The 27387-nt window shown below is 40.3% G+C and overlaps 1 protein-coding gene across 1 annotated transcript in view; it reads left to right on the top strand.

Annotated features, from left to right (window-relative positions):
* cdhr2 (cadherin related family member 2) overlaps positions 1-27387 on the top strand; it is a 170653-nt gene that overhangs the window by 33370 nt on the left and 109896 nt on the right. The window contains exons 3-6 of the mRNA XM_051934136.1: positions 4710-4778; positions 5191-5330; positions 25111-25164; positions 26193-26282. Coding sequence (XP_051790096.1) covers positions 4710-4778; positions 5191-5330; positions 25111-25164; positions 26193-26282 — 353 coding nt within the window. The remainder of the gene's footprint in view (positions 1-4709; positions 4779-5190; positions 5331-25110; positions 25165-26192; positions 26283-27387) is intronic.

Here is a 27387-nt window from a genome sequence, read left to right as displayed (position 1 = left end):
TTTTAATGTTTTCATTAATAATATTTTGTATTTTTTAACTAAATCATATTCATAGGTTTTACAACACACTGTGTTTGCTGGCATGTATTATGTTACTTAAAAAATTGTGTAATTGTATTAATTGTGTAAGAGAAAGTAATTACCTCTTCATTCAGATTTGGTGGCAAACGACCAGGGACCTTGCCTCACCGGGACGCTTCTCCGGACCTTTCTATTCTTTTTCAGAAGGAACCTGTGAACTCCAATGCACTGACCCCCTCACAAGAAAGGAACCAGCCCTCGCGGGATGGGCCGCTTCTCCCTACGGGCTTCAGCTGGGTGTGGGGCAGTGTGGCAGACGACCAGGGATCTTGCCCCACTGGGACGCCTGGATCAGGGAAGGACCGAGAAAGGGGCAATATCTTCCCTGGACGCAAAAGGGTAGCCCTCCTGATTTCCATCAAGGGCCACTGATACGGAGCTGGGAAGCTCAACCCTGTTGGGGTCCGTGGCCCAACCAAGGGGCTGCCTGGATGGTTCCTGAGCCCTGGAGGGCAGCACTTCCGCCACACCAGGAAGTGCTGCCGAAAGACCATCACCAAGCACCTGGAGCACATCCGGGGCATGATAAAAGGGGCTGCCTCCCTTGGAGGAGCCGGAGTCGGGAGGAGGAAGACAGAGCTTGCGAGAGAGGAGTGGAGGCGGCCGAAAAGAGAAAGGACTGAGGAATAGTGTGTGCGTGAGTGGAACCAAATTGTAAATATTATTGTAAATAAACCTGTGTGTTTTGGACATTGGTGTTGTGTCTGTCTGTGGCCGGGCTATCTATTACAATTTTTAAATATTTCCATTGATAACAGTTTGGATAAACTGCATTTATGAGAAACCACCACTGGAATCCATCATAAATTAGACATCACAGGACCAAACACAGATCTGTATAGGCACAACCAATTACTTTTCAAGAATATTTTTCACTTTTATTTGTTTTTTCTTTTAAATTATAGTACATAAACAACAACCTCACACACATGGCCTACACCTTCAGCCATCTATTTATCTGCTTTTCCTCCTAACTCCAAGGTCAAATGGCTACTGGTAAGCAGTGACTTTTATTGATAGCTTAATCAGGCCACTTATCAAAGTTCTCCCATCACATATTAAAGGCATTAAGTACTGTTCTTTACATGCATGACTGCTTTCAATTTCAGGGCCTTGATTTTTTCACCTTCATCATGGATGTCCTTCACTACAATGAAGGCTTCATAGCGCTCAAACATGCCTTTCACAGACATTTTCTGTAGGATCCTCCTGTGCAAACGTTTATCAGATTGGTAGAATTGGTTAGCATTCTTAAGACTTGCCCTCTAATATGTATTTATATCTTCAGGTTAGCACAAGGAAGTACAAGGACAGAACCTAGTAATACAAACACATTTACTGATTTGGTAGAAACATGCTTCAATATTTACTAAGTTCTGCTGACATCCATAAGCAGTACACATTTGTGCATATATTGGTCAAACATAGTTATGACTGATATTTAACTTTTCTAGATATAACCCATCTAGATTTTTTAAGTTAAGAAATAAGCAGTAGAATGCCACTGATGCACATTGGTTAGCTTTGCTGTTTTACAGTAACAGGCTCCAGAGATGAAATTCCAGCATGGTCACCACTTGTGTTTTTCTTGTGCCTATATAGATCTTCTTTGGATACTCCAGCTTCTTTGCACATTGCCCGTCAGATTGAGTGAACTAGTACATTAGAAATTTGACAAACGAGAAGAATCCATACATTCCATCAAGCACATTTGTTTAGCTAACAGCTAAGCTGCCCAAACACCTCATCTAGATTCTTCTTAAAGGTTTTCAAGGTTTCTGCTTTAACTACACGTTTAGGTAGTTCCAGAGTCCCACACTTCTTTATGCAAAGAAGTGCTTCCTGGCTTCTGTCACAGTAAGACATGTTCTTAAGTCCTGAGATGCACTTGGTTGCTTTCCTCCACATGAGTTCAGGTGCTGCTATGTGAACTGCGCACAATACTCCAGATGTGGTCTTACTACTGCATTATGAAGTTCAAGCATAACGTCCCCTGACTTATATTCAACAATTTTATGATATAGCCTGACATTTTATTCACCTTTAAATGTCTTCTTTACATTGCTTAATTGATGAAAAGGTTGTTTTAACATAAACCCTTAAATCCCTTTCAGAGAGGTTGCTTACTATATCACAGTGTTTCCTATCTTGTATTTAAAATTGATGTTCCTTTTGCCCATGTGTAGGACTTTACACTTTTCTACATTAAACTGCATTTTCCAGGTGTTCACCCAGTTTTGAAGGTTGTCCAGGGCTTTTAAAGCTCTTTTTGCTGTCCCCTCAGTATTTGCCATTCCACCAATTTTAAGTGTCATCTGCAAATTTCACAAGTTTATTAAGTATACCAAAATCAACGTCATTAATATAAACCAGAAAAAGTGACAGTCCAAGGACAGACCCCTATGGAACTTCACTGATGAAAGAGTACCTCCATGAAAGTGTGTATTTGTGCCTGGATATTAAATGTGATGGACTGACAATGCATCCATTCCTGATTCCATGCCATGGGTTTGCTAAGTGTAATTGTGCGGAGGAAAAATTAATTATTGCATGAACACATTAATTAACAAAATCAGAAAAATACATAAAAACATTTTTCTTCAAACCACTTAAACATTCAGAAGAAACAAAATAAACAAAGATTTTAAAATGCAAATGTGGTTAAAAATATTGGTACCTGTTCACTTAAAAAAACTCTGAACTGTGGTAGAAATCAACTCAATCTTAATTAAAGAAAGAAACATCCTCAGCCGTTACAAGTTTGATAAAACCTTTTTGAGTCAGTAATTAGGCAGGAGATAAGCTGTTCATTGCATCAATTAATTACTGCTGTAGAGGGAGCATCCTTCACAGCAGCCTATTACAGCAGAATGGTCAGAATGATCAGAGAAACAAAGGATAGAGGTTCATTTTATGAACTATTGAATTTATATACAGCGTCAATCAATGCATAAAGTTTACTCTGGTTGATTCTTTGCTTTACACCCAAATGACTTATATAAAATAAAAGTATATTTTATTATATTCTTATTCTTCTCATACTGTTTGGTTTGAGCCACCAACCTTGAAATTTCTTTGTATGTAATAACTGTTCATTCTGGGTTGTTTACAGGACATCTGCTGATTTCTTAGTCATTTTGTGTGTTTCATTAACCTTTCATTCTGGTACATCCTTTGTTTACTTGACCATCTTAGTAGTTTTCCAAAATCGTTTCTTATATATTTCAATGTACACCACAAACCAAAATTGTTAGCTATTGTTATCTCTAAATTATTCTCTCAAAAAATATTAGCTGAAACCTGTTCTTTTTTTTCTCTTAACACAGAGTTGGTGTGATTTACCAAAAAGCTCCTCTTTTGTGTTGTCTGATCAGTGGATGTTCTCTCTGCTGGACTATGGCTTGTGCATTGTGGCAAACTATAGAGCTTGTTTGTGTCCCTCTTAGAAGTGTGTTCTTTCTAGGTCTTCTACCATGAAGTCCATTATCATCCAGACAGTGATGGATGGTGTGGCTTGAAGCTGTTGCCCCTTGAGCTTGAAGAGCAGCTTGGACCTGTTTTGAAAGTTTTCTTCGTTCTTTCTTCACCATTTGATCAGTCTTTCTCTTCATTCTTGGTTTCATTTCCCTTGTGCCATCGCATCTAGTGAGGTTGGGTACAGTCACATTGGCCTTAAAATTCTTAGTATTGGCAACAGTAGTCACAAGAGCATTAAGCTCTTTGGAAATGGCCTTGTCCGTTGACCATACTTTGGCTGTTACTGTCTGTCTTCTCTCCTTAGAAAACTCTCTGCTTTTCCTTTTATTTTCCATGTTTAGTGTGAAACAGAACAGTTGAGTGATTTCCTTTCTCCATTAAAAGTGGCTGAATGAGTTATCACCAGATTGAAGACACCTGTGATAACCATTAAAAGACATTAGTCTGCATGAGGGACCTCTTCAAAATAGTTATTTCTTATAATTTCTAATGGGTTTTAAAATTTTGTCCATTTTGTAATGTCTTTGTAGAATGAACAAGAATTGAGCTCTTTTCACACTGTTTTGGTTTTGTTCAACTGCAAACCAAATAAATGCATTTATGGATGACAAAACATCTTTTAATTTCAATAGTTTTCAGAAACTATGGTGCATTATTTGAATACAAGCTGTGCTACCTATCTAAGACAAGATTAAATCTAAGTAATCAATGTAGACCTCAGTGTTAATGTTTGCAGTGCATCTGTTTTATGCCATGTGGTATGGGATCTGTGAAAGCAGTGTTAACCATCTGTAGAAATGACAAATGCAATGAATTTTATTACTAAAAATGTTGTGTTTTTTGGAATTATAGAGACATACAGACACACAGACACTTATCCTTTTATTAAGGTGGAAAATGCAAGTGTACTTTAATTTTAGACTAATTAAAATTTAAGATAATGATTATAGCCCTGCATTTTGAACACAGTCATTGGCATCTGGATATTGCCACCCAAACGGTGTAAAATGAAATTAAACCTCCCTCCAAAAAAAAACTTTTGTAACAAAGAGAAATCTTAAAATATAGAAATTTACACCCCCTCTCTGCCTTTTTATTATTTATTTATTTTTACTGAAGTTCATTTACTAGATTCATTTTCTTTTGCCTAGATGCCCAGTCTGCTCCAAATTTTTGCTCAAATATGACCTATGTGCTCTTATGTGAAAATCTCGAAATAGGTAAGATGATTTATAGTTGACATTGAAATGTGACATTAAGTTCCATTAATTAGTATTTCTTGACCATAAGATACTGGTCATGTTAATGGGAAATATCATGAATGAATTACTTATAATTACTTTTTGGCATATCACTCTCTAAAGATACTGATTTCTCCAATTCCAAAGGTCAGGTTTTATTTTCTCTTCGGTCTTTCATAAGGAATTCCATGCTTGACTTTGGTAGAAATTGCTGTCAACAATAAATGATTTTTGAAATTAAGGACACATACATTTATATTAGAAACAATATATATATAATCTTTGCATTTTATCATGCTCTGTTAGAAGTTTCATAGACATTGTAATGGAAATACATTGTAGTTTGAATGTTGTCGTTAACAAAATAAAACCTGTGTTATTTTTTGTGTAGGAGATAAAGCTTTCCAGATATGTGCAACAAACCCTGATAATAATCCTTTAATATACGGGATTACAGGAGAAAACAGTCATTACTTTAATGTGAATTCATCCACAGGATATGTGACAATAAAATCATACCTAAACAGAGAGGTAAGTGCATATATTGTTTTATTAGGGACTTGATAATGCACTTATTCTATTGTCGACATTTTGAAAAAGTCATTGGGGTTTTTGGACTTCAATTAAATATTTGCTGGTTGGACATTATAAACTTGATTGGCAAAACTATGTCTAAACTGGACCAGGGTGTACTGGCTGTAAGATAAAGCTAACTTTTTCTTCTTATTCCTCTTTATCTTTGTCCACTTCCATGTGGGGTTGATGTGCTTGATCAGCCTTCTTCAAACAGCTCAGTCCTGCACCTCCTCACCAGTCAGGCCCTTTTCCTTCAGATCTTCATTTACTTTATCTATCATTCTCACTTTGGCCTCCCTTGCTTTCTCTTCCCCTATACATCCATTCTGATCACTCTTTTGCCCACATATTCATTGTCTTTCCTCATCATACAGTATGTTCATACCAATTCAACTTACTCTCCTATACTTTCTTAGATGTCTCTCCCCCTTTTGTTGTACCACTGATTGTCTCATTTCTTATTCTGTCCTTTTTTGTAACTCCATATATCCATCTCAACATTCTTATTTCTGCCACATCTAACTTCTTCTCCTGTGCTTCCTTAATTGCCAGTGTCTCAGCTCCATACATCATTGCTGGTCTTATTACTATTTTAAAAACTTTACCTTTAACCTTAACTTAATTCTTTGATCACACAATACTCCTGATAACTTCTTCCAGTTGTTTCACTCATACTGTACTGTACTTAGTTTCCATCTTGGGCTACCACTGATCCTAGATATTTAAATATATCCACTCATTTCAATAGCTCTCCCTGCAGGCTAACCTTTGAATCCTGAGCATTATTAAACCTCACATATTCTGTCTTCTTCTTATTTACCTTCAATCCTCTATCTTCCAAAGTCGTTCTGTATTCTTCCAAATTCCTCTCCACTTCCTCTTTTCTTGTGCTACACAACATAATGTCATTGGGATTGGGATTTTATCCCATGACTTAACACATCCATAACCATATCAAAGAGGTAAAGACTTAATGAAGATCCCTGATGGAGACTTATTCTAAAAGGGATCTTGCCTATTACTGCATCACTTCTTTAAATATACGGTCTCATACACATCCTGGACAGTTCTCAAATACTTCTCTGATATTCTGTTCCCTCCAGACCTCTTGATGTGGCACCTCATCCTAAGCCTTCTCCAAATCAATAAATTGATTGATAACAACAAACAAAATACAACAAATCACCACAAACTAGTAATAAGTAATAAATATATCTTATAAATTAACGTCTACGTGTGGAAGTGTGTTTGTCTGTTTATCCGGCCCGGAAGTGAAAGGTGGAGTCGGGGTAAGGGCTCCACCTCCGAGGATACAGAAGCGAGGCGAGCATATCGGCAAAACTGTATCCTAGTTACTTTTCCTCCTTCCACTAATACACAAGCGAGGTGAGCACATCGGCAAAACGAAACCTCCTAGGAGAGAGACGCCCAGTGTAGTTCCTTTCAATTACCTGACATCTCTACATTTCAATTATTTTTCTGATGATTTCAATAGTTTCTAGGACCCCGTGCTTTTTACAGTACAGGCTTACACAGCTAGTGTATATACAGTAAACCCTCGTTTATCATGGTTAATCCGTTCCAGACTGTACCGCGATAAATGAATTTCCGCGAAGTAGGATTCTTTATTTATAAATCGAATATTTTCACAGTTAGAGCATAGAAAATCTGTTTAGGCCTTCTAAATTCTTTTTTTAACATTATTAGAGCCCTCTAGACATGAAATAACACCCTTTAGTCAAAAGTTTAAACTGTGCTCCATGACAAGACAGAGATGACAGTCTCACAATTAAAAGAATGCAAACATATCTTCCTCTTCAAAGAAGTGCACGTCAGGAGCAGAGAATGTCAGAGAGAGAGAGAGAGAGAGACAGAGAGACATAAAAGTAAACAACCAAAAATCAACAGGGCTGTTCGGGCTTTTAAGTATGCGAAGCACCGCTGGACAAAGCAGCTGCAAGGAAGGGAGCAATATGAAGGTAGTCTTTCAGCATTTTTTAGAGGAGCGCCCATATCCTCTAGGCCAGTGTGCGAACAGCCCCTCTGCTCACACCCCCTCCCGTCAGGAGCAGAGAATGTCAGAGAGAGTGACAGAGACAGAGAAAAGCAAACAATCAAAAATCAATACGTGCTGTTCGAGCTTTCAAGTATGCAAAGCACCATGTGGGAAGCATATTGTATATCATTGAGGAGTTTTATTTAAAACGTAATACGTGCTCTGGTTGGGTAGCTTCTCAGCCATCTGCCAATAGCGTCCCTTGTATGAAATCAACTGGGCAAACCAACTGAGGAAGCATGTACCATAAATTAAAAGACCCATTGTCTGCAGAAATCCACGAACCAGCAAAAAATCTGTGATATATATTCAGATATGCTTACATTTAAAATCCGCGATGGAGTGAAGCTGCGAAAGTCGAAGCGCGATATAGTGAGGGATCACTGTATATATATGGACCCTTGACTTACGAATTCAATTCATTCGCGAGGGCTGGTTGTAACTCAAGTTGGTTGTAAGTCAAGACTATTTTTCCCATAAGTAATAATGGAAATACCCATAATGCATTCCGAACCTCCCACAGCAACACTTACTTAACCTTTTCATAATAAAAAAGGGTTGTATAATGTGCATAATTTACCAAAACACCAATAATTTTTCTAATGTACTAACCAAAAAGTTATAAAAAGTGCCTAGCCTACCAGAAACAACAATTTCATACTGTACTCACTATTTAATTTAACTTTGGGCTGCAGGAAGGGAGGAGGAGAAGAATGAAATGGAAGGTGGTTATTGTTTGGAAGGAGCCTCCTTATACAAATCTTTCCTTTGTAAAATTGTCGAGATGGTGGATTTTGACATGCTGTACATATTAGCGAGATCTGTCACACAAGCACCACTCTCATATTTCCGTACAATTTCCTTCTTCGTTTCGATTGTGATCACTTTCTTTACCTTCGTTACCTTCTCTTCCTTCCTTAGCAATTATCAAAAAAAATTATATAAATCACTGCACTGACCGAAATTATGTCTACAAACACATGTATCTGGGCTTCGACTGATGCTTACAAACGCTCTCGGCTGTTTGTTTACAACTGCGCAAGCAGATACACGTGACCGCATTCAGGTCCTAATGCAAGATGTTGGTCGTAAATCAAAACAAACATTTTTGTCGTAAATCAAGTTGTTTGCATGTCAGGCCGGTCGTATATCAAGGGTTGACTGTATATATATATACTAGCAAAATACCCGCGCTTCGCAGCGGAGAAGTAGTGTATTAAAGAGGTTATGAAAAAGAAAAGGAAACATTTTTAAAATAACGTAACATGATTGTCAATGTAATTGTGTTTTTATTGTTATGAGTGTTGCTGTCTTATATATATATAATATACACACACATAAACATATATATACATATACATATATACGTATTTACATATACACATATATACATATATATATACATATACACATCCACATATATATACATATATATATATACACATATCAATATATATATATATACACACATACAGTACATACACACACATATACATATATAAATATACACATACATACACATACATATATATATATATATATATATATATATATATATATATATATATATATATATATATATATACACACACAGACACATATATATACATATATATTTACACTAGCAAAATACCCACGCTTCGCAGCGGAGAAGTAGTGTGTTAAAGAGGTTATGAAAAAGAAAAGGAAACATTTTTAAAATAACGTAACATGATTGTCAATGTAATTTTGTTTTTATTGTTATGAGTGTTGCTGTCTTATATATATATAATATACACACACATAAACATATATATACATATACATATATACGTTTCTACATATACACATATATACATATACTGTATATATACATATACACATCCACATATGTATACATATATATATATATATACACATATCAATATATATATACACACATACAGTACATACACACACATATACATATATAAATATACACATACATACACATACATATATATATATATACACACACAGACACATATATATACATATATATTTACATATCTACATATATACACATATCTACATATATATACACATATATATACATATCTACATATATATATATATATATACAGTGGAACCTCTAGATACGAGTTTAATTCGTTCCAGCACTGAGCTTGTATAGCGAATTTCTCGTATCTAGAACAAACGTCCCCATTGAAAATAATGGAAATCCAGTTAATCCGTTCCGCATCCCAAATATATTAACATAAAAATCAATTTTCCTAACAAATAACACTGATAAATTATATATACTGTAGTCTACCTTTAATAAATAACACTGGTAAATTATATAACTGATTATTAAAAGAATCAAAACAGGTGTCCAAAGTGCAGTAGAGCATTCAATAAATCTTTAATCCTTAAAACAGTTGTGAAGTGGAGGTTTAAAGTACATAAGAATAACAATCCTTTAACACGAGGTTAAAACGTCAACAGGAAGCAGTCTTCAAAAAACAGATGACAATCCCCGGTGCTTCTTCTCTGTTAGCGTCTCACCTGCTTCTCCCATGCGGGCTCTGCAACAGGCGAGACACTTAATGCAGCTGACCTTCTCTACACCGTCCTGCTTCAGCTGTTTGGCTCGCCTGTACTCGCTCGCTCTCTCGCACCGACTTCCTACTGCTGCGGATTCCTGCCTCCTCCTGCAACCTCCGTTCTCTCTCCTCTCCTCTCCTCTCTTTTCTTTTACTTCTTCTCCCCCTTAACCGGCTCGCGCTTCTCTATATATGCGGGGAAGACATGGCAGCTGTAAGGGTTACCACTTTTAATACAAAAAAATAAGGGACGCATACGTATTGATTCAAAACGGGACGCGCAATTTCATTCTCAAATACTGGACGATTCCGTATTTTAAAGGACGGGTGGCAACCCTGCCCAGCCCATCAGCCACAGGACAAATCATGGATGTGGGCAGTTTCCCACCTGTGCACTTAGGTGAGAAACACAGACACCGCAGATCGCCCTGCGGCTCGCTACAGCTACCACGCCCCCTCGCTAAGCCGCGAGCTATACCCACAGCCTGGCTCAAAGGCTCATTACGTGAGCCAATGCTCGTATTTAGATCTGAATTTTTCGCTCATACTTTCCTCGTATTTTGAATTTCTCGTATACAGAGGTGATCGTATCTCGAGGTTCCACTGTATCTAGACATACATACATACATACATACATTTACAGATATATATATATATATACAGTGGAACCTCTAGATACGAGTTTAATTCGTTCCAGCACTGAGCTTGTATAGCGAATTTCTCGTATCTAGAACAAACGTCCCCATTGAAAATAATGGAAATCCAGTTAATCCGTTCCGCATCCCAAATATATTAACATAAAAATCAATTTTCCTAACAAATAACACTGATAAATTATATATACTGTAGTCTACCTTTAATAAATAACACTGGTAAATAATATAACTGATTATTAAAAGAATCAAAACAGGTGTCCAAAGTGCAGTAGAGCATTCAATAAATCTTTAATCCTTAAAACAGTTGTGAAGTGGAGGTTTAAAGTACATAAGAATAACAATCCTTTAACACGAGGTTAAAACGTCAACAGGAAGCAGTCTTCAAAAAACAGATGACAATCCCCGGTGCTTCTTCTCTGTTAGCGTCTCACCTGCTTCTCCCATGCGGGCTCTGCAACAGGCGAGACACTTAATGCAGCTGACCTTCTCTACACCGTCCTGCTTCAGCTGTTTGGCTCGCCTGTACTCGCTCGCTCTCTCGCACCGACTTCCTACTGCTGCGGATTCCTGCCTCCTCCTGCAACCTCCGTTCTCTCTCCTCTCCTCTCCTCTCTTTTCTTTTACTTCTTCTCCCCCTTAACCGGCTCGCGCTTCTCTATATATGCGGGGAAGACATGGCAGCTGCTAGGGTTACCACTTTTAATACAAAAAAATAAGGGACGCATACGTATTGATTCAAAACGGGACGCGCAATTTCATTCTCAAATACTGGACGATTCCGTATTATAAAGGACGGGTGGCAACCCTGCCCAGCCCATCAGCCACAGGACAAATCATGGATGTGGGCAGTTTCCCACCTGTGCACTTAGGTGAGAAACGCAGACACCGCAGATCGCCCTGCGGCTCGCTACAGCTACCACGCCCCCTCGCTAAGCCGCGAGCTATACCCACAGCCTGGCTCGTGGCTTGTTACGTGAGCCAATGCTCGTATTTAGATCTGAATTTTTCGCTCATACTTTCCTCGTATTTTGAATTTCTCGTATACAGAGGTGATCGTATCTCGAGGTTCCACTGTATATACATATCTACATATATATATACTGTATATGTAATTGTGTTGTCATTGTTATGAGTGTTGCTGTCATATATATATATATATATAATATACACACACACACACACATAAATATATATATACATATCTACATATACACATATCTACATATACACACATATATATATATACATATACACATCCACATATATATATATATATACACACATCAACATATATATACACATACATATACACACATACATACACACACACATATACATATATAAATATACACATACATACATACATATATACATATATACACACACAGACACATATATATAAAGATATATACAGTATATTTATATATCTACATATACAGTAATACCTCGGATAACGACCACAATCCGTTCCGAAAAGTGGGTCGTTATCCGAAATGGTCGCTATCCGAAACAATTTTCTCCATAAGGAATAAAGGAAATAGAAATAATTGGTTCCTAGCCCCTGTTGACTCGCTAATATATGAAAGTTACAGGCTATATAGGTATGTTTTTTTAAATGGGAACAGTTATAATACAGTACAAATGATGTTAAATAAAAATAAAAACATTAAAGAAAGCATTTAAACATAAGAAAACATAGGAAAACTTATCGTTTTGACTGACATGTAGCATTGGTAGGCTTGGCTATGACCGACTGAAAATGCAATGTGTAGGAACAAAATCATTATGAATAAGCACATAACATAATTCTGTAACTAAAAACTAAAGAAATGACACTACAGCATGGAATAAAAAAAAAAAAATGTGGAATCTTACCTTTCTAGTGAGGCGATTACGACAGCAAAGGGAGGGTCACGGCAGAGGAGGGAGGGTCACGGCAGAGGAGGGAGGGCATATGACAGATACGCTACGTATGGCAGAAAACAATAGCACTATGAACAAGCACATAACATAATTCTGTAACTAAAAACTAAAGAAATGACACTACAGCATGGAATAAAAAAAAAAAAAGTGGAATCTTACCTTTCTAGTGAGGCGATTACGACAGCAAAGGGAGGGTCACGGCAGAGGAGGGAGGGTCACGGCAGAGGAGGGAGGGCATATGACAGATACGCTACGTATTGCAGAAAACAATAGCACTGGTTAACTTTAATACGTAAACACATTTTACTGTTTACTGTACATAACTTTATTTTACGAAACTAATTTACAAAACACTTTTTTTTTATTTTTATGCTTTTTTTTTTATGGAGGTGTGGGGAGGAAGGGGTGGAATTACTGCTTCGTCTATTATTTGAGGCCTTTGCTTTGTTATAATAGTCATTCCTTTTGACACATTAGCTTCTTTAACCTGCTCCTTTTTCTTTAAAATCGTCGAGATTGTCGACTTTGACTTGCCGTATTCTCTTGCGATATCCGACACACGCATGCCTCGTTCATACTTTGCAATAATTTCTTTTTTCAATTCAATTGTTGGCCGCTGCCTTATTACTGCACTGCTACCAGCTTTCTTAATCTTCATTGGAGCCATGATTGAGGGCTATATATTATTAAATAAAGCAACAAAATCACTAAATAAGAAGGATGCACACCGATAAAGATAATGAACGTCTGTTCGTAACCGTGTCTCGAGCGCAAAGGAAGATGGGAAGCTGGCCGCTGTCCGCTGGTCGCGTGTGCGTCGCTATCCGAAATTTTGTTCGCTATCGGAGGCAAATTTTTAGTGAAATTATTGGTCGTTATCCGAATTGTTCGTTATCAAAGGCGTTCTCTAACCGAGGTTCTACTGTATATATATATACATATCTACATATATATACACACATATATATATACATATCTACATATATATATATATATATATATATATATATATATATATATATATATATATATATATATATATCTAGACATACATACATACATTCACATATATCTACATATACATATATATATATATATATATATATATATATATATATATATATATATATATATATATATATATATATATATTGTCAGAAGAACGACCAAAAGACATCGAGAAGGTTTGGGGCAGCCACCCATTTAATCCATTACGGCTGCAAAAGCGATCAAAATTGGCATACATGTTCACACCACCGAGTCCAAAACAGAACTGACTTCCAGGTAGCAAGATGGCAGCTTTAAAGGCCAGTAGCGGAAGTGATGTCATCCCGACCGGAACCAGAAGTGACGTCAGTGGCTGCCCCAGAGCCGGATGGGATTTCCCTAGAATGGTCTGCAAAAGATCGAAAGGGAAAATTAGTGCACTCCGCCCCCCCCTGGTCTGGCATGGAACTACCTGTATTTAAGCCCTTTAACTGTCCCCTAAACACACGTGTGTGACAGGGCCCCCCCCTTAGCCCAGACCCGTCGGGTCGGGCGTCCTGCACCGAGAGGTGGTGAACACGGGAGAAAGCGTCGGCATTGGCGTGTAGAGAACCCTTCCGATGAATGAGCGAAAACTTGTAATGTTGCAAATCGAGGAACCACCTCGTGACTCGCGGGTTAGACTCTTTGTGTAGGGCCATCCACTGTAAAGGGGCATGGTCCGTGACTAGAGTAAACTCCCGACCCAAGAGGTAGTATCTCAACTGTGTGGTCGCCCACTTAATCGCAAGAGCCTCCCTCTCCACTGCCGTGTATCTGTTCTCCCGATCCAACAGTTTCCGGCTCAGAAACATGATGGGGTGTTCAGCACCATCGACACTTTGGCTCAGCACTGCCCCTAGGCCTGTGTCCGAAGCGTCCGTCTGGAGAATAAAAGGCCGTGAAAAATCAGGCGCCTTTAACACGGGTGCCGACGTCAGGGCCCTTTTTAAGTCACTGAAGGCTGCCTCAGTCATATCAGTCCATACCACAGTGTTAGGAGCCCTCTTCTTTGTCAAATTAGTCAAGGGCACGGCTCTCTCTGAAAAACGTGGTACAAACCGGCGGTAATACCCCGCTAATCCGAGAAATGCCTGGACTTGCCGCTTGGTTCGCGGACGGGGCCATGTCAAAATGGCTTGTATTTTAGAGCACTGTGGCTTCACCGTACCACGACCCACCAGGTAGCCCAAATACTTGGCTTCCTCCAATCCAAAGAAACATTTCTTTGGGTTGATACGAAGACCGGCTTCTCCCAATGTCCGTAACACGGCTCCAACCTGCTGTAGGTGTTCCTTCCAGGTGCTGGAATAGATGACGACGTCATCCAGGTAGGCAGCACTATACGTGTTATGGGGGCGGAGCACTTTGTCCACCAGACGCTGGAAAGTTGCAGGAGCCCCATGTAACCTGAATGGAAGGACACGATACTGCCAGTGCCCACTAGGGGTGCTAAACGCGGTTTTACCCTTTGCGGAGTCCGTTAAAGGAACCTGCCAGTACCTTTTGGTCATGTCAAGTGTGGTCAAGTATTCTGCCTGTCCAAGCCTCTCAAGGAGGTCGTCCACTCGAGGCATGGGATAAGCATCAAATAGTGAGACCTGATTAAGTCGACGGAAGTCATTGCAAAACCTCCAACTTCCGTCGGGCTTAGGAACCAAGACAATTGGGCTGGACCAGGGACTATGACTCTCCTCTATGACTCCTAGATCCAGCATGCGCTTGATTTCCAGTTCCACTTCTGCTTTCTTTGCCTCGGGAAGACGGTACGGGCGTTCTCGGACTATGACCCCGGGTTCAGTCACTATGTCATGGGCAACCAGAGAAGTCCTTCCGGGGATTTCGTCAACCACCTCCGGGACGGACGAGATAACTATCTCTAGCTCCCGCCTCTGTCGGTTATTTAAATAAGACCCGAAGTTAAGGGTATTACTTTGAGCAAAAAGGGAGCGGTGCTGGCCGGAGGTGGGATCAGGGTCCCGTTCCTTCCACGGTTTCAGCAGGTTCACGTGATATATCCGCTCTCTCGGTCGACGATTGGGTTGTTTCACCAAATAGTCGGCGAGCCCCTTTCGCTCTTTAACTTCGTATGGCCCTTGCCAGTGGGCAAGTAGCTTAGAGTGGGAGGTGGGAACCAATACCATGACTCGATCCCCCGGCTGGAACTCCCGGAGTGTCGTGCCACGGTCGTAGTAGTGGGCCTGTGCTGATTGCGCCTCTTGCATGTGACTTTTTAATATAGGTCGAATCTTCGCAAATCTATCGCGTAACTGTGCGATATATTCCAAAATATTAATTGTGGGAAGGGCCTCTCCTTCCCAACCTTCCTTTAGAATGTCCAATATGCCCCGGGGTTGTCGCCCATATAACAATTCAAAGGGTGAGAACCCCGTTGAGGCTTGCGGGACTTCCCAGTAGGCAAAGAGTACGAGGGGGAGGAGCTGATCCCAATTCCTCCACCTTGCGAAGCATCTGTTTGAGAGTCTGATTAAATCTCTCTACTAAACCATCGGTTTGAGGATGATACACCGCGGTTCTCAAGTGCTTTATTTTGAGTAACTTGGCCGTTTCCTTGAACGTCTCCAAGGTAAACGGCGTCCCTTGGTCCGTAAGGACTTCTTTAGGGATTCCAACTCGCGCAAAGACCTCCATTAGTGCCCGTGCGATTGCTTTAGAATTAGCTGAGCACAATGGGACAGCTTCTGGATATCGGGTTGCATAATCCACGAGGACTAATATATATTTATGTCCTCGGGCCGAGGGTTCCAGGGGTCCCACTATGTCGACCCCTATCCTTTCAAAGGGGACATCAATTAAGGGGAGGGGAACAAGAGGAGCACGGTCCCTCCTAGGAATTTGCCGCAGCTGACATTCCGGGCACGAAACACAGAAGCGGCGAACCTCCTCGTTAATTCCCGGCCAATAAAAACGGAGCTTAATACGCTCTAAAGTTTTTTCGGTGCCCAAGTGGCCTCCTAGGAGATGGGCGTGTGCTAACTCACAAACTTGCCGCCGGAAAGTTCGTGGAATTAGCAGCAACTTCCGCACTCCCCCCTCGTGTTCACTGACCCGATATAATAAGTCATTTTCTAACACAAAGTGGGGTCCTTGTGGCATGGGCTGATTGGTGCGTTGGCCGTTGGCGAGGACTACTACATTCTTCGCAAACTTAAGGGAATCATCATTCCACTGCTCCCTTCTAAATGAGGCCGGTGTTTGTCTGAATTGAAAGCTCAGATCTGAGAGAGGGTCTGGGCTGACCTCAAGTGGCGGAGAGTCGTCCCGCTCTGGTGAGGTGCGGACTGATGACGTATTCGCCCGCGACGGGCCGGGAAGCTCTCCGTCCTCCTTGGGGTTTCCCATATCTCTCTCCACCGGCTGCGTACACGGTGTGGAGACAACCTGAGACGGTGTATTCCCATCGGTTACTAGGCCTAATTTTGAATAAGGCGAGATCAGTACTGCACCGCTTTTAATGTCAGACCAGTCCCGCCCGAGAATCACCGCACACGGTGGATTTGGATGTACAGCCATAACGAGTTTTCGTAGTATTCCTCCGTGGCAGATGAAACACCGGGCGGAGTCATAGGCGCGGACATCTCCGTGTACACAGGTAATTCTGGTCTTTGTTTTTAACCACTGTCGCGGTAGTACATATCGGCAATCAACAACAGAAATGTTGCTGCCGGAATCAAATAAGGCTTCTACCTTGTGGCCATTTACTATGACCTCACCTTTATGAGCCAAAGCCAGGGGGTTTGAAAGCGCACACAACCCATCCCTCTCTCTCCACTTACATTCCGCCTCGCCTCCGAGCGAGGACCGCGCCCGCGGGATCGGGGACTCCGATGCAAACTCCGGTGTATGTCGAGAGGGCAGTGTAAGAGGGACGTAATCTCTATGGCTTCTACTTAAGGACCGTTCAGCCCTCTCAAATTGCGAGGCTGCCCTAGATGTTTCTATGAGCTCAATGAGCTCGTTTATATTTGCAAATTCTCCCCAGACCGGCTGGGCGAAATGCTCTGGCAGGCTATTTATGAACAAAAAACAGGTTACTTTTTTCACTACCTGGAAGGTGGTACATTCAGCGGGCCTTAACCAGCCGGCCACCTCTTCCCATAAAAGGTCTAGCTGTTCTTGGGTAGACCGTTCAGGGTTAAACCTCCAGTTTTTAATTTTCTTCACCTGCTGGTCTGGGGAATGTCCACCTTCCTCTGGGACCTTAGCCCCGGTGGAACGGACAGCTCTCTCCTCCGAGAGAGCATAATAAGTCCCCATCATATCCCCCATAGAGACCAGCCCACGTCTGTGTGTCCCAACGACACTCTCCCTATTCAATTGAGGTGACCCAGAAATAGACAAAGGGAGCGGAGTCTGCACCGGTTCTTTCCGAAACCCGAGACGCACTCCCCACCCAAAAGCTCGGCCCAGGTACTCTCCCACCTGGACATGATTCAGGTCCGGTCCCGTTCTCTTCAGGGATTCCTCCCTCCTGCCGACTATGCCACTGTCAGAAGAACGACCAAAAGACATCGAGAAGGTTTGGGGCAGCCACCCATTTAATCCATTACGGCTGCAAAAGCGATCAAAATTGGCATACATGTTCACACCACCGAGTCCAAAACAGAACTGACTTCCAGGTAGCAAGATGGCAGCTTTAAAGGCCAGTAGCGGAAGTGATGTCATCCCGACCAGAACCAGAAGTGACGTCAGTGGCTGCCCCAGAGCCGGGTGGGATTTCCCTAGAATGGTCTGCAAAAGATCGAGAGGGAAAATTAGTGCACTCCGCCCCCCCCTGGTCTGGCATGGAACTACCTGTATTTAAGCCCTTTAGCTGTCCCCTAAACACACGTGTGTGACAATATATATATATATATATATATATATCTAGACATACATACATACATTCACATATATCTACATATACATATATATATATATATAGGGCGGCACGGTGGCTGCCTCGCAGCTGGGAGACCTGGGGACCTAGGTTCGCTTCCCGGGTCCTCCCTGCGTGGAGTTTGCATGTTCTCCCCGTGTCTGCGTGGGTTTCCTCCGGGCGCTCCGGTTTCCTCCCACAGTCCAAAGACATGCAGGTTAGGTGGATTGGCGATTCTAAATTGGCCCTAGTGTGTGCTTGGTGTGTGGGTGTGTTTGCGTGTGTCCTGCGGTGGGTTGGCACCCTGCCCAGGATGGGTTCCTGCCTTGTGCCCTGTGTTGGCTGGGATTGGCTTCAGCAGACCCCCGTGTCCCTGTGTTCGGATTCAGCGGGTTGGAAAATGGATGGATGGATGGATGGATATATATATATATATATATATCTACATATATATACATATCTATATATATATATTGTAACAGATGAAGCGTTTGTCCACCTCTTGAACCCTCAGGTACCATTCTTGAGACCAGGTAAAAGTATAACAACTATTCTTTTTATTGTAACACAGTGCACCAAGCACTCTCCTCCCCACACTCATTAACTACAAACTATTCTCCAATAACACAATCCTCCACTCCCAGACACTTCGCCCACCTTCCTCCCAGCTCAGCTCAGCGTCTGGGCTTACCCAGAGTCCTTTTATAGCCCCTGACCCGGAAATGGTTCCAAGCGAAACCCACAAGTCCGTTTTCCTTCCGGGTCAGGGCAAACAGTCCTCCTCTTCATCCCGGGAGCACGTCACTTCCTCAAGTCACGTGACTGACATGCACTCCCGGGTTATAGGGCATACAAGAGTCCTTGAGGCCCTTCACAGCGACTCCTGGCGGCCCCCAAGGTATCCAGCAGGGCTGTGTATAGAAACTACACAGTCCATGAGGCCCTGCTGGAATTCGGGGCACCAATATGCTGTCCGGAGGGCTCCTCCTAGCGGCCTGTGGGTGAGGGCCGGACTGGAAAGCCGGCAATCCTCAACAATATATATATATATATACATATCTACATATATATATATATATATATACATATCTACACATATATATATCTACATATACATATACATATCTACATATATATATATATATATATATATATATATATATATATATATACACACACATATATATATATATATTTATATATATATATATATATATACACATATCTACATATATATATCAAAGTACCCGTGCTTCGTAGCGGCGAAGTACTGCTTTAAAATTTTTATTAAGAAGAAAAGTAAACCTTTTTAAACTGAGGGAAAATGAATCAATAATTATTTGTTAAGGATCTCTTTGTATACCACGTTGTCAGTTCACCCCTCCGGTTGTAATATGACCAAGCTGTGTGCTGAGCTTACTCTTGAGCATGAAATCTAATGTGGTTTGTGCCCTTCAGAATGAAAACAGTTTGCATTTACCTCTTTAATAAAAGGCGAGCTTTTAAGCCTGAGAAATCACCCCGTAAATGCACACGTTTAATTGCACATGTGTTAATATGTATGCTTACACAGTATTAAAAGACACTCAAGAATTAACGTCATTTACCTTCATTCCTGCCCTTCAGAATGAAAACAGTTTTCATTTACCTTTTTAATAAAAGGCGAGCTTTTAAGCCTGAGAAATCACCCCGTAAATGCACATGTTTAATTGCACATGTGTTAATATGTATGCTTACACAGTATTAAAAGACAGTCAAAAATTAACGTCATTTACCTTCGTTCTTCGTTTGACTCGTGCTGTAAATCTCTTCCTTGTTATTAGCTCACGTGATTACGTAGGAGGCGTGATGACGTGATACGTGACTCCGCCTCCTCCATTAGTCGCTCAAATCCCCGCGGTTCGCACCGGCGAAGTTTTGCTTTTAAATTTTTATTAAGAAGAAAAGAAAACCTTTTAAAATTGAGGCAAAATATAACAATAACAGTTTGTTAAGGATCTGTTTTTTTTTGTGAAGCTGCCTTCACTCGAGTGATCACTTCGAGCTCGAGTGATCACTTCGAGCCTGAGAAATCACCCCGTAAACGCACATGTTTAATTGCACATCTGTTAATATGTATGCTTACAAAGTATTAAAAGACACTCAACGATTACACAGTATTAAAAGACACTCAACAATTAATGTCATTTACACACTCAACAATTAATGTCATTTACCTTCGTTCCCGCATTTGACTCATGCTGTAAATCTCTTCCTTGTTTTCACTTCACGTGATTACGTAGGGGGCGTCATACGTGATGACGCGATACGTGACTCCGCCTCCTCCATTAGAGTATATGGACAAAAAACATGTTCCAGTTATGACCATTATGCGTAGAATTTCGAAATGAAACCTGCCTACCTTTTGTAAGTAAGCTGTAAGGAATGAGCCTGCCAAATTTCAGCCTTCCACCTACACGGGAAGTTCGAGAATTAGTGATGAGTCAGTCAGTCAGTCAGTCAGTGAGTCAGTGAGGGCTTTGCCTTTTATTAATATGTATAGATATCTCTATCTATCTATCTATCTATCTATCTATCTATCTATCTATCTATCTATCTATCTATCTATCTATCTATCTATCTATCTATCTATATATGTCTATCTATCTATCTATCTATATATATACATCCCTGTGCTTTGCAGCGGCGAAGTACTGCTTTTAAATTTTTATTAAGAAGAAAACCTTTTTAAATTGAGTGAAAATCTACCAATAACAATTTGTTAAGGATCTGTTTTTTTGTGAAGCTGACTTCACACAGCCTCTCCGCTGTTTTATAAACGAACGTCATATAAGGTCTTCCTTTTTCGTTGCTTTGCCAACGGAAGCAGCCTTTTTATTTAATCCTGTTTTTACGATTGTTCTGTTTGTATATCACGCTGTCAGTTCAGCACTCCGGTTGTAATATGACCAAGCTGTGCAAGCACACTCTTGAGAATGCAACGTATAGTTGTACAGGAGAAAAGCAATCTTGCCTGAAATCAATGGCAACCTTTTGTAGGTCTATGAACTTAATTTAAACTTTAGGTTTACATGGTGCTTTCTTTCCGAAGTACCTGCACTCATGAATATGTCTGTATGCGTCAGTCGCTCAAATCCCCGCGGTTCGCACCGGCGAAGTTCTGCTTTTAAATTTTTATTAAGAAGAAAAGAAAACCTTTTAAAATTGAGGCAAAATATAGCAATAACAGTTTGTTAAGGATCTGTTTTTTTTTGTGAAGCTGCCTTCACTCGAGTGATCACTTCGAGCCTGAGAAATCACCCCGTAAATGCACATGTTTAATTGCACATCTGTTAATATGTATGCTTACAAAGTATTAAAAGACACTCAACGATTACACAGTATTAAAAGACACTCAACAATTAATGTCATTTACACACTCAACAATTAATGTCATTTACCTTCGTTCCCGCATTTGACTCGTGCTTTAAATCTCTTCCTTGTCTTCACTTCACGTGATTACGTAGGAGGCGTTATACGTGATGACGCGATACGTGACTCCGCCTCCTCCATTAGAGTATATGGACAAAAAACAGGTTCCAGTTATAACCATTACGCGTAGAATTTCGAAATGAAATCTGCCTAACTTTTGTAAGTAAGCTGTAAGGAATGAGCCTGCCAAATTTCAGCCTTCTACCTACACGGGAACTTGGAGAATTAGTGATGAGTGAGTCAGTCAATCAGTGAGTCAGTGAGTCAGTGAGGGCTTTGCCTTTTATTAGTATAGATATATATGCACTCACCAAGTTCCAGTCTTGAAGAACACATTAGCCATGCAATGAAGCAGAGGCTTGATGTATTGTTTGAAGTTCAGGGACTAGGTGTCTCTCAAATGTCATTTTTTGTTTTTGATCTCTATGTAGATGCTTTGCACTTTTTTCTTGCATGAAGAAAGTAGAAGCACCTTGTAAACAGTAATACATTGTAGTGCTGATGCTGCACAAGATGGTTTTGGCTGACACAGAAGGAAATCAGCTGATGTCACCAGGAGGCGCACCTCTCACAGTGGTCAGAGATAGACTCCGTACAGCAGACTAAAGGACTTCTCCATTTAGCTCACACTTTCTTTTCTTATCTTGAAAATTTGCTCTGTGGTGAACTGTCGCCTGTGGTTCATGAACCTGTAGTCTGCAGCTCAGAGGTGAGTACTTGCAATGTGATCTAAACAGAGAAGTCCTTTTATCAGCGATGCAGAGCCTGTCTCTGACCACTATCAGTGGTGTGTCTCCTGATGATGTCAACTAATCTGTCTCTATGTCAACCCGACCATCTCATGCAGCATTGCCACTACACTCTACTCAGTGCAAATCCCACCCTTATTACCAATCTCTTTTTTAGTTAGAAAATTTGCTCTGTGGTGAAACGACAGCAGTGAGTCAGAAACTTACAGTCTTCAGCTCATGGAAGAGCATGATTTATATCTTTCACTTTTCCAAGCAATACCATAATACACCATATAACTCATCAGCTTCACACATAAAGCCACGGTCCTTCAACCTTTGGATTTTATATATACAGTAATCCCTCCTCCATCGCGGGGGTTGTGTTCCAGAGCCACACGCGAAATAAGAAAATCCGCGAAGTAGAAACCATATGTTTATATGGTTATTTTTATATTGTCATGCTTGGGTCACAGATTTGCGCAGAAACACAGGAGGTTGTAGAGAGACAGGAATGTTATTCAAACACTGCAAACAAACATTTGTCTCTTTTTCAAAAGTTTAAACTGTGCTCCATGACAAGACAGAGATGACAGTTCCATCTCACAATTAAAAGAATGCAAACATATCTTCCTCTTCAAAGGAGTGCGTGTCAGGAGCAGAGCATGTCAGAGAGATAGAGAAAAGCAAACAAATCAATAGGGCTGTTTGGCTTTTAAGTATGCGAAGCCCCGCGGCACAAAGCTGTTGAAGGCGGCAACTCATACCCCCTCCATCAGGAGCAGAGAAAGAGAGAGAGAGAGAGATAGAGAGAGACAGAGTTTGTTTTTCAATCAAAAATCAATACGTGTCCTTCGAGCTTTTAAGTATGCGAAGCACCATGCAGCATGTCGCTTCAGGAAGCAGCTGCACAGAAGGTAGCAACGTGAAGATAATCTTTCAGCATTTTTAGACGAGCGTCCGTATTGTCTAGGTGTGCAAACAGCCCCCCTGCTCAATCCCCCTACGTCAGGATCAGAGAAAGTCAGCGCAAGAGAGAGAGAAAAGTAAGTTGGGTAGCTTCTCAGCCATCTGCCAATAGCGTCCCTTGTATGAAATCAACTGGGCAAACCAACTGAGGAAGCATGTACCAGAAATTAAAAGACCCATTGTCCGCAGAAATCCGCGAACCAGCAAAAAATCCTTGGTATATATTTAAATATGCTTACATATAAAATCCGCGATAGAGTGAAGCCGTGAAAGGCGAAGCGCGATATAGCGAGGGATTACTGTATTCTCCTCTGTGTGTTTTTGAGCAGTGAAAGATGTTTCTTAAATATCTCAAGTGCACTCCTAATGGATGAACATCCAAGCCCATCTTCAGTTAATGAGAAACACTTTGTGTTAGTGGAACCAATTAAACCTCAATTGTAAGACTGTGCTTATTTAAGCAAAATTATTCAGCTCAACCTGGACATCCAGACAGCCAGATGTAGTCAGGCATTACAACATAACACAATGCTTTTTATTGTAGATGAACAAACACAATATTCATCTGCCTCAAGACTGTGTACAGTACTCTCTAACTACTACCTGTCAATACAGCCCAACAGCTATGTGTTTTCTGACATAAACGGTGAGCCCCAAACCTATATTTTCCTCAGACAGTTCACTGGACAAATGTTGACATAAGTCATCAAATTCACCTCTCAACATTCTGAAATTGTCAATCCACTGTTTTACACTGAATCCCTTCATATCTTGCTCTCTCCAACCCTGGCTCCTCATGTTCATATGTTTCTACATACAGATGCTATAGTGATAACTGCTCAGAAAGTGATAGCTGTGATTTTTTTGTTTTCTGTGTCTCTTGCCTGCCATTATGAGGTGATGAATTCACAGCTGTGCTGCAATGAAATAATGTAAAGTAGAGCAGCAGCCATTATGCTGTGTTCATTCTTGGATGATTATTAGAATGTCTATTTGTTTGACAAATTTATTTTATTAATTTTGTGTATGCAGAGCAAATTTAGGATGAATATCTGCACATGCTCATATTGGACTTTGATTGCTAGAAAAATGAATTTGAACAGTCAAATAAAGTCACGTTTAGTTCTAGTCTTAAAGTAGCCTTAATAGTCTTTAGCAATATATATTTGTAGAAACATTCTCTATGGACATTTTAACTCACCATTGTAACTATCTCTAGTATTGCTCCAGGATTGGGGGACCATTGATGGTGACTATGTCTAGGTTAACTATTCCAAATTGCAATTCTAAATTTGTTAAGTGTATGCACAGCTGTGCCATTTAATTAAATAGCATCCTATCCAAAGTATAACGATCCAATATTCGAAAATGTGGAATGACAAATATTGGTGAACATGATATCTGATTATATTTGTGATTATTGCACAATAATATTTATTTTCATTTCTTGTTGTTTATTTCAGAATATGGGAAACTTTGATGTAACATTGAGTATTACAGATCAGATTCACGATCCTGTGAGTAAATTTTAATGTTTGTTGAACTCAAAAGAATATATATTATGAGTTATGAACAGACTAATTAACTCTAATCTGCTACATAATAAAACACTAAAGTCTCTATGTCCAGTCCCTCTGAGCAATCTGCTAGGTCAGTTTGGATTTGGTGATGTGACAAAAGAGGAAGTGCGAGTGTGAGATGCATGATGAGGAGTATAGGCGTATGAGGCATTCAGAGAGAGTTGCCTTCAAAGATGGCAAGGATAAAATCAGACAGGAGGTGAGAACAGAGCTTTGAAAATAGACAGAGCCTGAGGAGCAGTCAGGAAATGCGCACAAGAGAGGGAACGCCAAGGAACAGATGTTCACAAACACAAATATGGAGGAAGGCAAGAGATGGAAAATATTTATTATTTATTCTGTTACCTGTCTTTGACAGTTACTGTGGTTAGTGCCAAATAAAAACCTTTTTTATTTCAATAAAAATGTCTGTCTGGTAAGGTAGGCTGCAGTGGGTTGGCACCCTGCCCAGGATTGTTTCCTGCCTTGTGCCCTGTGTTGGCTGGGATTGGCTCCAGCAGACCCCCGTGACCCTGTGTTCGGATTCAGCGGGTTGGCAAATGGATGGATGGATGGTAAAGTAGGATATGCTGGTACCCAATCTCTTAAGGAGCTACAAAAGTAAATCTGTAAATGCTATATTCTTGGCTAAAGCTATGAAATTAGAAGTGTAAAATTCTTAAAATTGGTTTGTCTTAGCTGTGTTACTGGTTATGAACACATAAACTTATCAAAACCTTATCTATTTGGATGCCAGCATCCAAAAGTCTTCTGAAACTTCAGAAAGATGGTATTTATATAGTTTAGTCTGAACACACAATCCACTAAAACCTTAGAGATTCGGTAATTCAAGTGCTTCTCAAACGAAATTAAATGAACAAATAACTGTTTTTATGTCTCTCAGTAAAATTGTACAGTTATTACAATGTTTTTTAAATTTCTGCTTGCTATTTCTCTGTTTTCTAATTTTCTTTCTTTTTTTATAGATCACTAAACAGTTTACAATAATTGTAAATGATGCAAATGACAATCCTCCAATATTTAATGGAGTCCCATACATTAAAGATGTCTTAGAGGTGAGATATTATCCCCGTCCCTACTCCAAACCAAAGTAAACATTATAAACAGAGTCAAAAAGGTGTATCTGTATCTACTGGCTAAAGTTCATTGAACCAACATTTTTGGAGATAGGACTCAGCTTTCAAGTTTTACCACCTATAATCTTTGCTTGTAACATCTATGATGCAAAGCACATGTCTCTCACTTTTGTTACTCTGACATGTAATAATGAGATGTGGCTCTTCAGTAGTACGTCATAGCAAATGAAACCTGTACCTGAAAGAGGAACATCTACACTACTTCAAGTCATAGCAAATGAAGCCTGTACCTGAAAGAGTAACATCTACACTACTTCAAGTCTCCTACAGACTAGTGACTGTATTACAGTACTAGTACCAATGAATACAACAACATGTATTAAATATAATATCTACAATAAACATTTGTGCAGCTGTCAGTGTAAGTTGAGTCATCTTATGACTTCTCTTCACTTCCAGTGGTTCAATTGCTAAAGGTCCTGTTCTGCTTGCGAGGAGTAAAGTGATTGTGCAGGATGGCTGAAGTCTTTAATAATATTGTTTGTCTTTCTAAGGCAGTGTATGTTAAATATACCCTGGGCAGAAGGGAACTTTGTGTCATACGGGTGCCTTTGCCTGTGGTGATGCATGTTAGGGGCTGGTGACAGTGTGTGGATTTTTTTTAAATAGAAACAGTGCGTTTAGGGCTTGGTAAATTCAAGCAGTTGCAGGGCTGAGTGACCAAAGGGAGATTGGTGTAGAGGTGAGCTTATTGCTTGATTAGTTTAGTTCTAGAACAGCAGTCTGCAGGTCGTAATTAGGGCATTACACCCAAACAAGCATAAAGACAGCTGGTGGAAAGTGTTGGGGAAGATCCAAAAATTAGAAAGCAGGCTTTGGCTGAAAGAGAGTGAGAGAGAATTGAGCAAGCAAGAGGAGTGAGCAGATGGGGCCAGGCTGCTCCTCCTTAGCACCTTGGGAGCAGTAGTAACCAACGGGGCTCTGAAGATGCCTGAGGGAGAAGGTGGTAGGATGGTGGAGCTGAACTTGGGACATCACAGCTTTGACTGGCTTGGGGTGCAAGTCAGATTTTTAAAGGCTGAAC

The sequence above is a fragment of the Erpetoichthys calabaricus genome, chromosome 11 (genome assembly GCF_900747795.2).
Source record: "Erpetoichthys calabaricus chromosome 11, fErpCal1.3, whole genome shotgun sequence".
In the NCBI taxonomy this organism is placed as follows: domain Eukaryota; kingdom Metazoa; phylum Chordata; class Cladistia; order Polypteriformes; family Polypteridae; genus Erpetoichthys; species Erpetoichthys calabaricus.
This window is presented reverse-complemented; position numbering and strand designations above follow the sequence as displayed.